General features: G+C 54.1%; 2 protein-coding genes across 10 annotated transcripts; one reads left to right on the forward strand and one right to left on the reverse strand.

The window, feature by feature from the left end:
- The first annotated feature begins 16 nt into the window (after window positions 1-16).
- On the forward strand, window positions 17-4,126 carry MRPL49 (mitochondrial ribosomal protein L49). The gene is made up of 4 exons (XM_003909592.3): window positions 17-193; window positions 2,590-2,740; window positions 3,575-3,699; window positions 3,813-4,126. The coding sequence occupies exons 1-4, from the start codon at window positions 116-118 to the stop codon at window positions 3,957-3,959; spliced, it is 501 nt and encodes a 166-aa protein (XP_003909641.1). The 5' UTR covers window positions 17-115; the 3' UTR covers window positions 3,960-4,126.
- A 1,203-nt stretch (window positions 4,127-5,329) lies between these two features.
- On the reverse strand, window positions 5,330-12,873 carry SYVN1 (synoviolin 1). Of its 9 annotated transcripts, none has more exons than XM_009185670.4 (16): window positions 12,516-12,873; window positions 11,528-11,676; window positions 11,218-11,310; window positions 10,980-11,132; window positions 10,790-10,838; window positions 10,306-10,409; window positions 9,528-9,654; window positions 9,332-9,431; window positions 9,190-9,255; window positions 8,980-9,096; window positions 8,720-8,883; window positions 8,309-8,437; window positions 8,058-8,228; window positions 7,787-7,973; window positions 6,605-6,756; window positions 5,330-6,530 (listed from the first exon to the last, which is right to left on the reverse strand). In XM_009185670.4, the coding sequence occupies exons 2-16, from the start codon at window positions 11,657-11,659 to the stop codon at window positions 6,424-6,426; spliced, it is 1,851 nt and encodes a 616-aa protein (XP_009183934.1). In that variant the 5' UTR covers window positions 11,660-11,676; window positions 12,516-12,873; the 3' UTR covers window positions 5,330-6,423. The 9 variants fall into 9 exon arrangements, with proteins under 9 accessions (XP_009183934.1, XP_009183933.1, XP_003909636.1 ...); XM_009185669.4 differs by having other exon boundaries at window positions 6,605-6,878; XM_003909587.5 differs by having other exon boundaries at window positions 8,058-8,231.
- Between the last annotated feature and the right edge of the window lie 1,869 nt (window positions 12,874-14,742).

Here is a 14,742-nt window from a genome sequence, read left to right on the forward strand (position 1 = left end):
CCTAGCTCCGCCCCTTTACGCTCGCACAGGCGAGCCTGCCAGGGGCAGGCAGCGCGCGCAGGAGGGGGCGGAACCAGACAGTTGCGTGCACTGACGGCTGGCGTACGAGGTCAAGATGGCCGTTACCATGTTCCGGGCTGCGCTTCGGGGATGGAGAACCGGTGTTCAGCGGGGCTGCGGGCTACGGCTGTTGGTGAGAGCGCTGAGCGAGGAGCTGAGGGCATCGCGTGGGTGTGAGGCTCAGTGTTAATCATTGTTAACCCCGAAAACTAAGGCATTCCTACTTGGGGCCTTAGTTTTGCCGTTTTCGATCGGAAGAGCTTGTCTCCCGATCGAGTGTAGATACAGAAACGAGAGGGAAAGTGGTAGACTGCGGTGCTCTTTGGGAGCACTTAACACAGTGCCTGGCAGTGTCTATGTAAGCCAAAACGTTTCAGATAAGGGGCGAGATCCTAGCATGAGTGTGCATAGGGAATTATGATTGCCTTAATTCTTTTTTTCTTTTTTTTTTTGAGACAGAGTCTCGTTCTGTTGCGCAGGCTGGAGTGCAGTGGCGCGATCTCGGCTTACTGCCAGCTCCGCCTCCCGGGTTCACGCCATCCTCTTGCCTCAACCTCCTGAGTAGCTGGGACTACAGGCGCCCGCCACCACGCCAGGCTAATTTTTTTGTATTTTTAGTAGAGATGGGTTTCACCGTGTTAACTAGCATGGTCTCGATCTCCTGACCTCGCGATCCGCCCACCTTGGCCTCCCAAAGTGCTGGGATTACAGGCGTGAGCCACCGCGCCCGGCTGATTGCCTTAATTGTTAAGGCAATCATAAGATTAAACACCACTATATCCAATCACAGATGTGATTAGGTGAGCAAGGCCAGCCAGGCAATCATGAAGGTACAAACAAGGTTACGCTGCCAATGTAATAATGGCTGATTGCCTTAATTGCTAAGGCAATCATAAGATTAAACACCACTATATCCAATCACAGATGTGATTAGGTGAGCAAGGCCAGCCAGGCAATCATGAAGGTACAAACAAGGTTACGCTGCCAATGTAATAATAATATCTATTCCTAAAACCGAGGCAGAAAGTTAAGCCTTAAGTTTCTAAAGACTTGATTGACTTTTCAGAAGTCTACACATACTCTTTTGAATCCCACCGAAATCCTAAGAGAGGTAGACCATTCAGAGTATCTGAGCCTCCTTTCCATCCCATCTGTACCCTGCACCGTGGAAAACCAAAGACTGGTGCTATCTTATGTCAACTTAAATAACGGACTCTAAAAGAAAATGATATTTATTCGGAAAAGGGTGTATACTATGTGCTTATCAGGGAGGTAAAAGAAGACAAAGGTTTTTAACGGAAAAATGGGCCAGGCACGGTGGCTCACGCCTGTAATCCCAGCACTTTGGGAGGCCAAGGCGGGTAGATCACCTGGAGTCAGGAGTTTGAGACTAGCCTGGCCAACATGGTGAAACCCGTCTCTACAAAAAATACAAAAATTAGCCGGGTGTGATGGCGTGTGCCTGTAGTCCCAGCTACTTGGGAGGCTGAGGCAGGAGACTTAACTTGAACTTGGGAGGCGGAGGTTGCAGTGAGCCGAGATCACGCCACTGCACTCCAGCCTAGGTGACAGAGTGAGACTCGGTCCCCAAAAAAAAAAAAATAAATAAATCAAAGGAAAGGAAAAAAGAGTATTACATAATTGTATTGAGATAGTTATCCTTGGCTACAAGGATGAATAACAAGGGTGGTGCCAGTTCAAGATTGGACAGGCAGTTGTTGGACAGATGGCCTTGCAGAAATTTTTGTTTGTTTATTTTTGTTTTTTGAGAGAGTCTTGTCGCTCTGTCACCCAGGCTGCAGTGCAGTAGCATGATACCAGTTCACTGCAACTGCTGCCCCCTGTGTTCAAGCAGTTCTCCTGCCTCAGCCTCCCAAGTAGCTGGGATTACAGGCATGCACTACCATACCTGGCTAATTTTTGTATTTTTAGTAGAGATGGGGTTTCGCCATGTTGGCCAGGCTGATGTTGAACTCCTGACTTCAGGTGATCCACCTGCCTCGGCCTCCCAAAGTGCAGGGATTACAGACGTGAGCCACCCTGCCCAGCCAGAAATACTTTTTTGTGTAAGGTTGCAATGGCCTTTGTGCAAGTCTGTGGTTTTTGCAGTCTTTTGTGATAGTTCTTGTTATTAAGTATTTGTGCACAAGAACTTTTTTTTTTTTTGTCTTTTTTTTTTTTCCCCTTTTTGTGGAGAACGGAGTCTCGCTATATTACCCAGGCAGGTCTCGAACTCCTGGGCTCAAGCTATCCTCCCGCCTCTGCCTCCCTGAGAGCTGGGATTACAGGCATGAGCCACCGCGCCCGGCCAAGAACTCTCTCTTCATGGCCCTCCCTAGCTTTGTTTGTTGGGATTTTTAACCCAAGTGACTCACTCCATTTTGATTCTGATAGCTTTCACACCGATCGCCCAGCCTTTTATTTATGCCATTCTCTCTGCCTGTAATGTTTCCATTCTCTACTTACTGAACTTATGCCATCCTGTGTTGTGTAGGCTAATGGAGAAATGGAATTTTTGTTTTGCTTCAGAGCCAGACCCAGGGCCCTCCAGATTACCCCAGCTTTGTGGAGTCTGTGGATGAATATCAGTTTGTGGAGCGCCTGTTACCAGCTACGAGGATCCCAGATCCCCCAAAACATGAACATTATCCTACCCCTAGTGGCTGGCAGCCTCCCAGAGGTGAGCTGGGTGGTTAGGGATGATTTGAAAACTTCACGGAGCATCACCTCTTCCCCAGAGGTCGGCCTCCCCCATGAGGCTCTAGACTCTTCAGTGGGTTCAGGACTTGTTTTGCGATCCCTGTGGGTTACATCTGTCTCATGCCTGAGGAAGAGCCCAGGAATGGAGTCCTCTGTTGTTCACTGGTACTCATCCATCCACACTATTGGGATTGGGTCTTCCCCATATGGGGGAAAGTAAACAACAGAGAGAAAACCCAAGAGCTTGGACCTTCTTTCCCCCCAGGAGACTATGTCTATAATTAAGAACACAGCGTGGAGTCAGGCAGTTCTGGGTTTGAATGTGGCTTTATTTACTGTTGATATTATCTTGAATTAGTCACTTAGCTTGACCCAACCTGTTTTAGCAAAATGGAGATGATCTGCTCAGTACCTAGAGCCCTTAGTGCAGAGCCCAGCATATGGTAGGTGCTCAGTGCTTGTAAATCCCAATCTCTTTGTTCCAGAGATTGCTTTTAGCCTCCCTGACCCAGTGGAGGAGGGCAAGGATTGGCCTAGAGGGGGACCCAAAGATCCAGGGAGGCATGTCCCTGACTTCATGTTTTCTTGAGTACCTACTTAGTGACAGGCCTTGTGTGGGGCCTTAGGGTACCAGGGTGAACAATTTGGTCCTCACTCCAAGCTGAAGGAAAGAGGAGACCCCCTGACCTAAAGTCTGGAGGTGGCTTGGTCCAGCTGGGTGCATTTGCCCTCTGCAGACTGAGAGCAAGGACCTTGGCTGAGGTGGGATGGCACCTAGGAAGAGTTGATTTAACAGCGTCTTTCCTTGTCGCAGACCCCCCACCCAACCTGCCCTACTTTGTACGACGCTCTCGGATGCACAATGTCCCTGTCTACAGGGACATCACGCATGGCAACCGGCAGATGACTGTGATCCGGAAAGTAGAAGGGGACATCTGGGTAAGTAGGTGGGTGGGTCTGGGGCTGGGCCTGACCCTTTCAGGGCTGGAGGGACAGGAGTCCTTTCAAGGGAAGGGACTCTTGGCCTGACCTGATTTGTCATCTTTCCCTAGGCCCTGCAGAAAGATGTGGAAGATTTTCTGAGCCCACTGCTGGGGAAGACACCCGTCACCCAGGTCAATGAGGTGACAGGTACCCTGCGAATCAAGGGCTACTTTGACCAGGAGCTTAAAGCCTGGCTCTTGGAGAAAGGCTTCTGAGGCCTAGCTGAGCGGCCTGCATGTCAGCCTGCCCTGCGGATCAAGTCTAGGGGGCCTCAGGAGGAGGGAGGTGGGTGTTGGAGCCCCTGAGACAGGGGATACAGAAACTAAGGCTAAAGGACTTTGGGGTCAGGCCTTGCTTGCATAAAGGAGAAAACTGAACCCTATGTACATGCTGGGGGAGAGTGCCTAATGTGGAAGACCAAATAGGAATAACCAGGCTAATGGGGGGTGTCAGCAGCTTTCTCTCCCTCCTGTCTTGGCCTGTTGTTTTTTGAGATGGAGTCTCACTGTGTTGCCCAGGATGGAGTGCAGTGGCATGATCTTGGTTCACTGGGTTCCAACTTCCACCTCTGGGTTCAAGCAGTTCTGCCTCAGCCTCCTGAGTAGCTGGGATTACAGGCACCCGCCACCACAACCTGCTAATTTTTGTATTTTTAGTAAAGATGAGGTTTCACCATGTTGGCCAGGCTGGTCTCAAACTCCTGACTCCAAGTGATCTGCCCACCTCGGCCTCCCAAAGTGCTGGGATTATAGGCGTGAGCCATGTGCCCTGCCCACCTTGGCCTGTTTTGTTTTCCTTTCCTTGGGCTCAGCAATTCAAATTCTAGTTGTCATTTGGTGGAAGCAGTAGCCCAACCTAGTTTAGGGGAAGGTAGCACAGGGCAGAGCCACTGGGCACTTTGTTCCCTTGGCCCTCCAAAGCTCATTGTTGCAAACATCCCCAAACCCTTGCTCTAGGCCAGATCTTGTTTGGTACAGGCTATGAACACAGATGACTCGGGCATGGGGCTTGGAGATCTTCTGTTCGAAGTACAGTGCCCACGTTAGCCCTGGGCTCTCTCTCCTAGAGAGGTAGGAGGCCCATTCTTGGTCACTGTTCCATTGCAGACCAGACTTGCTGGCCTGACCACAAGGGAGTGGCTGGAACTCCTCACAGCCAGCATAGGGCCATCCTCCCCAGCCTGCTGACCTGGAATCAAGGCCGGGGAGGGGTTTGCAGGCAGGAATACGCTGACCTTTCACCCTGCCATCCCATCCCAACCCCAGCTCACTAGCCTTCATTGGAGTCACAGGGGCCAAAGGCCTGAGACCCCACCCTACCCCCAAACTGGCTAAGACAGCTCCCAGTTCCTGGATCCCCAACTTGGTCTCTGCCCTGAGGCAGGGCACTGAACTCTGGGCTGCTTTTCCATGTGTAAAATGGGCACATCTTCCTAATCTGTTAATGGTCAATGGTGTCCCCAAGGATAGTGCTGGCTTCCATGGAAACCCTAACTCCTGGAGATTCCATTCCATTCTCAAGTGTACAGCCACAGCAAGGAGCCCGACACTGATTTTATTGATTCCATGAGACAAACCCCACCAACTGTTAATGCAAGTTTTTATTTGGCTGTATATACAATTTAAGCTATTAAAATTTGTACAATATTTACAAATTAAATAATCATCTGAAACTGTCTCCGACAACTCTTGTAACACAAAACCAAGGGGAAAAGACAGGGGCAGGCAGGTCCCAGCTCCTGTGGTCCCTCCTTGGTACAGAGCCTTTTCTAAACTGGAAAGACCTTCGTCTTTCCCGGGATTAAGCATTCAACTTCAAAAGACAAAATTTAAGCCAAAAGACACTAGTAAGGAAGTAATTCCAATTCTAAACTCCAGAAGTTCTGCCAGTTGAGAAGTGGCCTTCCTTGGGCGCTGGGATTGCAGTGGTCAGGAGCAGGCACACTGGCCCTTGCCTGGAGTGCGGCTGGGCAGTGGCTGCTGGGTGAGACAGGTCAGTCTCACCTGAGAAGCTGCAGGGGAAAGGGGCCTGGGGGGAGGGGCGGGGCAGGGTCCCTCAGTGCTGCCCGCCTGCCCCCCCCACTCCCAGGCATTCCTTTCCCTGAGTTGTGTGGTTGCCAGTAAGACGCAGAAATGCCACAGGGCATAGGGGGCACAGCCACCACCACAAGAGGCTTCTGGGGAGATCAGGGTAAGAAAAGGAAATGGGTACCAGTCTTAGGGGTGGGCCAGGGAGCAAGTTCATAGCTTGCCTCCAGCCCCTCTGGAGTCCACACTTGGGAACGGGAGCTAATACTGTTCGGCACCGCAGTGTGACTCCACACACACAAGTAGGGCTCAGAGGGGCTGCCCCTTCTCCCAGAAAGGGGTAGGGGAAGAAGAGGGCTTCTCAGAGGCTTAACCTTCTGCCTTCATGGCCCCAGCAGAACACAGGGCTGAAGAGTTGGAGAGGAAGGCTGGAACTGACCCGAGATCCCCATAGCTGCCTGGGACTCTGAGGGCTGGAGTCAAATGGGAACCCCAGCCTCTTTCCACTTGGCCTAGGGGATGCCGCCTCTTTCTCAGAGCTGGGGGTACTACTCCCTGCTGCAGACAGAGAGGGAGCTGGCACTTGGTGGCAGGATGTGTTCCAGCGAGGGCTGCTCAAAAGAGCAGGGGCTGGGGCTGGGCTGGGGCAATGTCAGTGGGCAACAGGAGACTCCAGCTTTTGCAGGCGGCGCCGGCGGAGCTCTGCTGCATCAGGCTCTCCATCCTCGGGCATCTCCTCTGTGCCCACTGACTCAGGAGCTGGGGACAGAGAGACTGGAAGTGGAACCTAGAGAAGTTCCCTGCTCCCCCGGCTGGAGGCCAATCACACCTACCTGGAGGCCTTTCCATTTCAGGGGCTGTTGGGGAGGCTCCTGTGGTTGGGGTCGTGGCCTCTGAGCTGGGGATGCTGGTGGAGGAGGCAGCAGCAATAACTGTAGTGGCAGTCTCCTCAGGGGAGCTGACTGAAGTGGCAGGCCGAGGGGGCCTGGGAAGAGAAGGGACGAGAGGCGGGTCTGGCCTTGGCATCCTAGGTTGGGCAGATTCTCCTGCCCTTGGTGAGCCTTGCAGAACAGAGTATAGAATGATGTGCCCTTGTGGCCCCAGTGCCTGGCAAACACAAGTGAACATGCTGAATGAACTCAGACAGGGTGACTTGACTCAAGGGCCAAGTGATTCTATCCCTTAGCTGTAAGGTGCTTGCAGGCAGGGACTGTTGACCTGTTCACTCTTACCCTGCAGTCTCCACCCTGGGGAGTCAGGCACCTTATAGGGGACCCACTGAATAAGCCACAGTGCTCAAGCCTTGGACTCAAGTTCCTCTCCAAGCCTGTGCTGTCACTGCTAGATGCCAGGCATTATGTACATGTCACTTTTTTAAAAGACAGGGTCTCGGCTCCATCACCAAAGCTGGAATTTAGTGGCACAATCATAGCTCACCGCACCCTTAAACTCCTAGGCTCAAACAGTCCTGCCTCAGCCTCCCAAAGTGCTGAGATTACAGGTGTGAGCCACCGCATCGGCAGTAGACATCACTTACGAATATGAATTAAGACCCCTTTATTCAAATAACGTTAAGAGGTCAAAAACAAGTGAGTGATGGGACCAGCGCTTGCACTTGGGCCAGGATGGCTCCAAGTGACTTCCTATTATTTGCTCCCTCAGTTTGGGGGCAGCAATTGTCAATCTAAGTGTCACTACATCTCAGGAGAATATCATGTGATGAACTAAAGCACTGCAAATTCTGAATAATTTGACTTTAGAGAAATAAAAAGGAGTAAGATCCAAAGTCAGCTCTCGAATAAACATCACTCCTAGTTAGATCCAGATGTGCTTTCTGGAGTGGGAGGACAGACAGGCACCAGGAGTTACCAAGAACTCCTGGAGAATCTGGATGGACCTGTAGATAGGTAGCCTGAATTGGCAGGTGTCAAAGGCCAAGAACCACTGCTGGGGACCTCCTGGCAGCTCCACTCCTGATCCACCAAACCCACTCTGCTTCCCCTGTACAGACACACCCCAAGGAGGCCAGCACAGTGAGGTACTGGTTGATCTGTAGCATGGCGGCGTCCAGCAGTGTGTGGATGTTACGCAGGCTCTGCAGCCGGGCCTCCAGGTGCTGCCGTTCATGGCCCTCCAGAGCTCGTAGCTCCTCTGGGGTCAGCCCAGCAAACCCCGCAGGGGGCACAGGCATTGGGGGGAAGGCTGGAGAGAGAAAGGCTCAGTCTGGGCTGCTGGGGCCAGACACCAACCTCACCCCCCAGAAGAACCCAGAGTGGCCCGGCTTACCAAAGGGCGGAGGCAGGGGCATACCCATCCAGGGAGGAGGGAAGGGGAAGCCAGGGGCAGGGCCAGCTTCTGGGGCAGAGCCAGAGCCTGGGCCAGATGCTGTGGCAGAAGCAGCAGCAGCACTGGTGCCAGCAGCTGTGGTTGTAGCTGCTCCACTGGGCCGAGAAAGGGCTGCTGAAGAGCAGGAACAAGAAGTCAGTGAGTGTTCCATCCCTGCCACCCCCTGGCTGTCACAGTACCCAAAGGCTCACCTGCACTGGTGGATGGAGGGGCCACAGCCTCTCCTGAGCTGGGGGGAGGCGGGACAGGTGGAAAGGGGCCCATGGGGGGCCACAGTGGGAACATGCCTGGAGGAAAAGGAGGCAGGAGGCCCTGGGGGACTGCAGAGAGAAGACAGGGAGGTAAGAAAAGGGCCAAACGGACACAGACCCAACTCCCAGTCAGGGGGCCTGACTATTGCAAGCTCTGTCCTATTCCCACAGGCCCTGAGCCCAGCACTGGTCACACTGACTGCAAGCATCTATTTCTCATCTTTCCATCCCTTCCTGGCCCAGACTGCGATTCTGGAGGGCAGGGACTCTCCAATTTCCCAGCATCTTCCATACCCAGTCCAGGGCAAGTACCCAGTGGTGTGCTGGGTGGTCAGACAAGGGGATACTCACAGTTGGGGGGCTGAGGCAAGAGTGGTGGGGGGTGGGGCGCAGGGGGTGGCCCCTGTTCCGCAGGCTCTGGGGGTGGTGGTGACTGGGCTGGCAGCGATGCCCGAAGGACATCCATACGGCAGGTGGGGCAGGTCTGCTGCCGCTGGAACCAGGAGCGCAGGCAGCTGCGGGTCAAGGCCAGGCAGAGGTCAGCAGATCCCTAGGGGCCTGCCTTCTGGGGCCTGTGCCCCGCTGTGTAGGCTCCCCAGGGCCCCTCCCACCTGGTATGGAAAATGTGGTTGCAAGGCAGTCTCTTGGCACCAGTCACCATCTCTTCTCGGCAGATGATGCAGACATTGTCCATTGCCTGGAGCTCCTCTGGGGTGGCATCTGGATACCTGGTTAGGATGATGGGCTGTATCAGATCCAGAGCTGGAAGCAGAGGGACCCAGGACACAGCTTGGGACAGCAGCCATGCCAAGCCTACTTACAGGGTGTTCATGTTGCGGATGGCTCGGCGAGACATGATGGCATCTGTCACAGCTTTTTTGAACTGTCTGAAAGGACAGTCAGTGAAAGCAGGAGAAGGGATGGGATCAGGTTGGGAGGATCGGGGGATAGGGCTGGGCTCACCTCATGGCCAGGTACATGGGCCGGATGGCAAAGAGTGGGAAGGTGTGCACCTTGATCATGATGGTCATGAAGGCCATGTACAGCAGAACCTTGATGAAGCCTGCGGGGAGGGGATGCAGAAAGCAGCAGGTCACAGGGCCAGGAGGCAGAGTGGAGTATGCTAGTCCAGATCAGGAGAGGCCCAGGCCCCTCTCACCTGTAAACAGCTCTGTGTAGAGCATGTACACAGCCTTGTTGTCCCAGGGGTTCTCACTCTGGAGGTCCACGGAGTGCAGCACATACTTGATGAAGATGGTGAGCACCATCGTCATCAGGATGGCATACTGAAGGGAGAGGGGGACAAGGGGGATGTGAACACACAGCTCCCCCTTGCTGTACCCACACTGCTCCCCCGAGCCTCTGCACAGCAGGTGCAGTGGTACAATCACAGGCTCTAGACACACCCGGGGTCCTCCTAGCCCCTCCACTTACTAGCTGTGACTTTTGGCAACTCAATGAACCTCAATTAACTTATCTATAAAATGACAGAATTAACTGTTCCTTTATAACAGTATTGTCTTGCTAAATAAGAGATGCAGGTCAGGAGCTCAGCACAGGGCCTGGTGTGAAATTTGCATTCAACAAATATGAGCTGTTGTCACTGAACACATTCTCCCTCTGCCAGGGACACGCCTCCAAATGTCCATTGAGCTAATCCTCTCCTGTCCATTACCAGCTAGCTCTGGCACAAGCCTCTAGGAACCCTCTCCTGAGCCCCAGGTTGGGGTTCCTCCTCTGTCCTAGGCTCTTTGTGCTCTTCCCCAATCACCTAGGAGTGAGGGTGTGGAGGGCAGGAGCCGTATCTGATCACTGCCCCTTGGTGGCCAGCACAGGTTGGCCACATAGCAGGTGCTGAGGAAGGGTCTGTTGGGTTATTCAAAGTGCATGTGGGGTCACCTCGGGCTTGTCCTCTCAACCTCCCAAGCCAGTTTTACCTCAAAGCCAAACACCAGCTGCACAGAAGCCCCACGGGTCAGGATGCTGTGATAGGCATGGCTGACGAAGAGGAAGTCCAGGATGCCCAGAAGGAACATGAGAGCTGTGGGGACCCCCATACATGCGGGGTAGGGGAGGTCAGCCCAGGGCCCAACAGCTATTTAATGCTCTACGACAGTCCCACCCTTCAGCCTACCATGGCCCCAGTGATCTAGTCAGGTGGGCACACTCCACTGAACCTGGCCCTCTGGGAGCTTCCTGGGGGAGGGGGAGTCGTTGGGGTGCCCAGGCTGCAGGTGAGAAGGCAAAGGGCTGAGGGCCCAGGCAGTTGAGAAGCCCTGGAGTGGAACAGGACAGAGACTATGCAAATTAACTTCCTAAATTATCTTTCCTGTACAGCTGTGGGGGGCGGCCTGTGCTCCGGAGTACAGGCCCACTGTTCACATTCCACTCCTCCCCTCCCTTCCCCTGAATCTCACTCACAGACAATGCGGCAGTGAAAGAGCCAGGAGATGTTGGGGCTGCGTTCCATCTGAGGCAGAGCACACAAGAGGCCTGTCAGGAAGCCTGGGGCTCACCCCACATCCTCAACCCAGCCCTCCCTGCTCTTTAAGCCTGCCCGCTGGCCACTCCCTGGCTTCCACCTGCTTCAGAACTCCCTTCCTTGACTCACAAAGTCCACACGATCCTCAGCCAGCCAGTGGAAACATTTGAGGAAGAGAAGAAGAGTGAAGAGTGCAACAAAGCGGGGGCTGAAGTCATCCCGAAAAACGGTGAAGGCCAGACAAGTCTCTGTGACAGCATACCAGGAACGTTCCAGAAGGTGCTGGGGACCAGGCAGGGAATAATGTGGATCCCAAACATTCTTTCCCAGCACCCTGCCCTCACCTTTGGGGCAACCGACATCTTACCTCCATCTCTGCTGCCCTCAGTTGCCCAAAGAACACCTTGCCCATCACCTTGCCCAGGAGGAAGACAAGGACAAAGGCCTGGATGTACAGGACCTAGGAGTGGGGAGAGGCTATGGTTTGAGGTCACTTTCCGCTTTCCTCTGCTTGGGACTCATCATTCGGGATCCTCCACATCCTAATCACAGTTTATTCAAAGTTAGACAGCTGGCGGCTACTTCCCTACTTACCTGACCTCTAGCCCCGCCCCTGGCCCAGGCAGACTCCTCCTTCCCTCCCAGGGAGTTCCTCCCTCCCTGAGCCCTGAACTCACTGCCATGCTGGGGCTGGACTTGGTCAGGTACACCACAGTGGGGTAGAACTGGTGTTTGAGGTAGTAGGCGTGAGCCACCACAGCCCCGGTCAGCGCCAGGCTGGCCGCCATCATCACTGCCGTGCGGAACATTGCCCTGGCCCGGAGACCTAAATGGGGCAAGAAAATAACTTATGTGATGCGCCTGCTGTGCAAAATAGCACGGTGCCTGGCACAGCCTCAATCAATAGGAGAAAGCGCGGAGAGGGGGAATCACATTTCGCCCTCGAAATCATCAGACCAAGAATAGCTTACTCTCCCCCATTTTACAAATAAGCCTCGAAGGGGTTAAGTGATCACACTGACGCAAGGCCTGGAACCTGGGTCAGTCTTGTTTCAAATCTAGGGCTCTTTCCACGCTGACTGCCAAGCCGCCGCCTCTAGGGAGGCGATGAGGAAAAGCTGCAGTGTTGGAGGAGGGGGAGCTGCACCGCTGACCCTCCGGTGGAGGAGATGGGGTGGGAGGCAACAGCAGAAATCTGCTCCAGGGGCGGGAACGCGCGGCCAGGGCTGAGCAGCCAAGGCACAGAGGGTAGCAGACTGGGCAGGCGACAGCGCCGGTGACAGCTGTGTTAGGGTGGGCAGTTCGGACGCGCGCCCCGCGGGAGTGGGCGGGGAACGTCAGCCTGGAATCCTGGGGTCCCCCGACCCCCGGAGTAGTGTCAACTCAGGGCACCACAAGAACGGCCGACCGGCAGAGAGCAGCAGCGGAACGGGAGAAGCCGGGTCGCCCTCGCGGCCGCGCACCTGTGAGCACTAGGAGTTGCGGGCGTCGCAGGCAGGGCCCAGGCTTGAGCAGAGCGGCCGCACCGGCGTCTGAGGTCTCCGGCCAGCTGACAGGCCGAAAGCGGGCGGCGGGGCTGAGGGCCGCGCCCACTCTGGAGCCCTCAAGGGGAAGGTTCGGGTCCCGACCCCAACCACAACTCGGGCCAGACTTCGCCCCACTCACCAGGAACGCAGCACCGCGAGCCCGCTCAATCCGCGCGACTGCGGCGGCCGCTCCGGTTAACGACACTCCCCACCCCCTGCGAACCGGAACTTCGGGGGTCAGACACCTCACTTCCGGCGGCGCGGGGCGCGGCGTGGGTCGTACCAAATGCGTCCTGCCCTGGCTCGCACTGCGCCCTACGTGGGTCCATAGCAATGGTGTCACCACCGTATCTGGGGCTCGTGTCTACGGGGAAGGGCTGGGCAAGAGGTCCGAGAGGTGGTCAGAAGGTAATAGAGCAACAGTGGGACGTTGTGGGGGGGGGGGTCCCCCTATTATTTATTAGTCACAGATGGTATGGCCCCTGCGCTGAGTGGCCTCCGCCTAGTGGGGGACTCGGCCCCGCGAGGGGCTGGGAGGTGGAGCCGCTTGCGGGCTGTACCACCTGGAGGGGGAGTAGGCCAGGGACAGACTGTACAAGCCTAAGGGGAATGAAATGTTTAAAAGCCTCAATTTAGGGAGAGTCACAACAGTTTGACAAATACGGTGCTCTCTGAGAGAACTGTATGCGGAAAACAAAAATTTGTCTTCTCCATGATCACCCCCCAAGTTGTGTGGGAGTGAGTTGGGTCCCGTGGCTGCCACTGATTGGTTGCGATAAGTTACGCGGACCAATAAGAAAAAGAAAGTACCTTTACTGGCCTATAGAAAGGGGAAAGCAGGTGAGTGGTTGTTAGGGGCGGACAGCTGCGTTGCCTAGGCCCAGGTCCCGCTCCAGTTGGCTGAAGAGTAGGGAAAGCGCAGTCCTTGGGCGGGTGATCCCTGGCTGGCCTCCGGGGACGTTTGCCGCGCCAGGACAGGGAGGGGCAGCCAGGTGTACCCGAGACTGGGAGATTAATTCCTGCTAATCTTGGGACGGAAGTGTTCTGTTTGTGCAAAGGAATTGACTTCAGCATCGCAGACTTGCCCCCATCTCAGGTTCTGGTTTTGCTGTCCGTGTATTGTTCAACTCTGAGCCATAAGCAAGACCCCCACTGGTCCTGGGCTGCCCTGTAGTTTAGTTCGTGTCTGGGTCGCAGCCAACTAAGCCCGCTGATTAACAAAATGGAGCCAATGCATCCACTTTGTGCCTTGCGTTTTCCTCCGTCATCTCATTTAATCATCACTAAGGTTTATGAGCTAGGGGGTGCTACCCCCTCCCGCGAAACGTGGGGCAATTGAAATTCAGAGGCTTATCAAAACCTGTCCTAGGATTGGCGCCAGGTCTGTCTGCCTCTAAATCTCTGTGCTCATCTTCCGTGTCACCTGTTGACCTGACAGTTTCAGCTTATAACCAGTCAGAGTTGGCTTCCCCGTAAGGCCACGTATAACTTTTTCCCCCCCTTTTCTTTTCATTTATTTATGTATTTATTTTTGCGACAGGGTCTCGCTCTGTCGCCCAGGCTGGAGTGCATGGGCGCTATCAGGGCTCATTGCAGCCTCGACCTCCCGGGCTCAAGCGATCCTCCCACCTCAGTCCCCCAAAGTATTGGGATTACAGGTGTGAGCCACAACACCCTGCCTATCTGTAACTTTCTAGTGACTGCATCCAATGGCTGGCTTTCAACCCTTGCTTGACTCAACCTCTCTCCCCTTCTTGAAAGTCTCCTCCCTAAGCTTCTGTGATCCACATGTCTCTGCTCCTCTTTTCTCTCTGGCTATGCATATGTCCTCTTCTCTTTACCTGATGTCCTTCTCTTTACTCTTCCTGCATGATTTCCTCTGCTCCATTCCACCCCCTGACCCAGGTGCTGATGATTTCTGTGTCTGGTCTCCAGCCGGGATCTCTCCTGCTTTCAGTGTCCCTAGATACTGTCCGCACCCCAGCTCCGGAAACGGGCATCATGCTCACTATCTGTCCCCCACATCCAAACTGGTAATTAAGTCATTTATTCAGTTAGTCTACAAATATGGATCAAGTGTCTCCTGTTCTAGGGACTTAGGATGTCACTTAACAAAATAAAGATCTCTGCCTTTATGGAGCTTATCCTAGTAGATGTGACAGCAAACCATAGACATAAGTGAAAAATCTAATGTGCTGGAAGATGATCAGTGCTATAGGAAAAAAGTAGAACAGAATAAAGGGGATCAGGATGTGGTGGGGTACTTGAAGCTGGTTGCAGTATCAGCGAGGATAATCGGGTAAGCTTCCTTGAGAAGGTGACATTTGAGCAGACTTAAAGGAAGTGAGGTTATGAGCCAAGTGGAT

Source organism: Papio anubis, chromosome 12 (assembly GCF_008728515.1).
Source record: "Papio anubis isolate 15944 chromosome 12, Panubis1.0, whole genome shotgun sequence".
In the NCBI taxonomy this organism is placed as follows: Eukaryota; Metazoa; Chordata; class Mammalia; order Primates; family Cercopithecidae; genus Papio; species Papio anubis.

Excerpts from the sequence above, each read along its gene's own strand:
- SYVN1 (XM_009185666.4), bottom strand. The coding sequence starts at position 11,659 with ATGTTCCGCACGGCAGTGATGATGGCGGCCAGCCTGGCGCTGACCGGG. Across the intron at positions 10,410-10,789 it reads CTTTCACTGCCGCATTGTCT|CTCTCATGTTCCTTCTGGGC; the intron begins GTGAGTGAGATT and ends GGGTCCCCACAG. Across the intron at positions 8,232-8,308 it reads CCCTCCATCCACCAGTGCAG|CAGCCCTTTCTCGGCCCAGT; the intron begins GTGAGCCTTTGG and ends CCTGCTCTTCAG.
- MRPL49 (XM_003909592.3), top strand. The coding sequence starts at position 116 with ATGGCCGTTACCATGTTCCGGGCTGCGCTTCGGGGATGGAGAACCGGT. Across the intron at positions 194-2,589 it reads GCTGCGGGCTACGGCTGTTG|AGCCAGACCCAGGGCCCTCC; the intron begins GTGAGAGCGCTG and ends GTTTTGCTTCAG. Across the intron at positions 3,700-3,812 it reads AAGTAGAAGGGGACATCTGG|GCCCTGCAGAAAGATGTGGA; the intron begins GTAAGTAGGTGG and ends ATCTTTCCCTAG.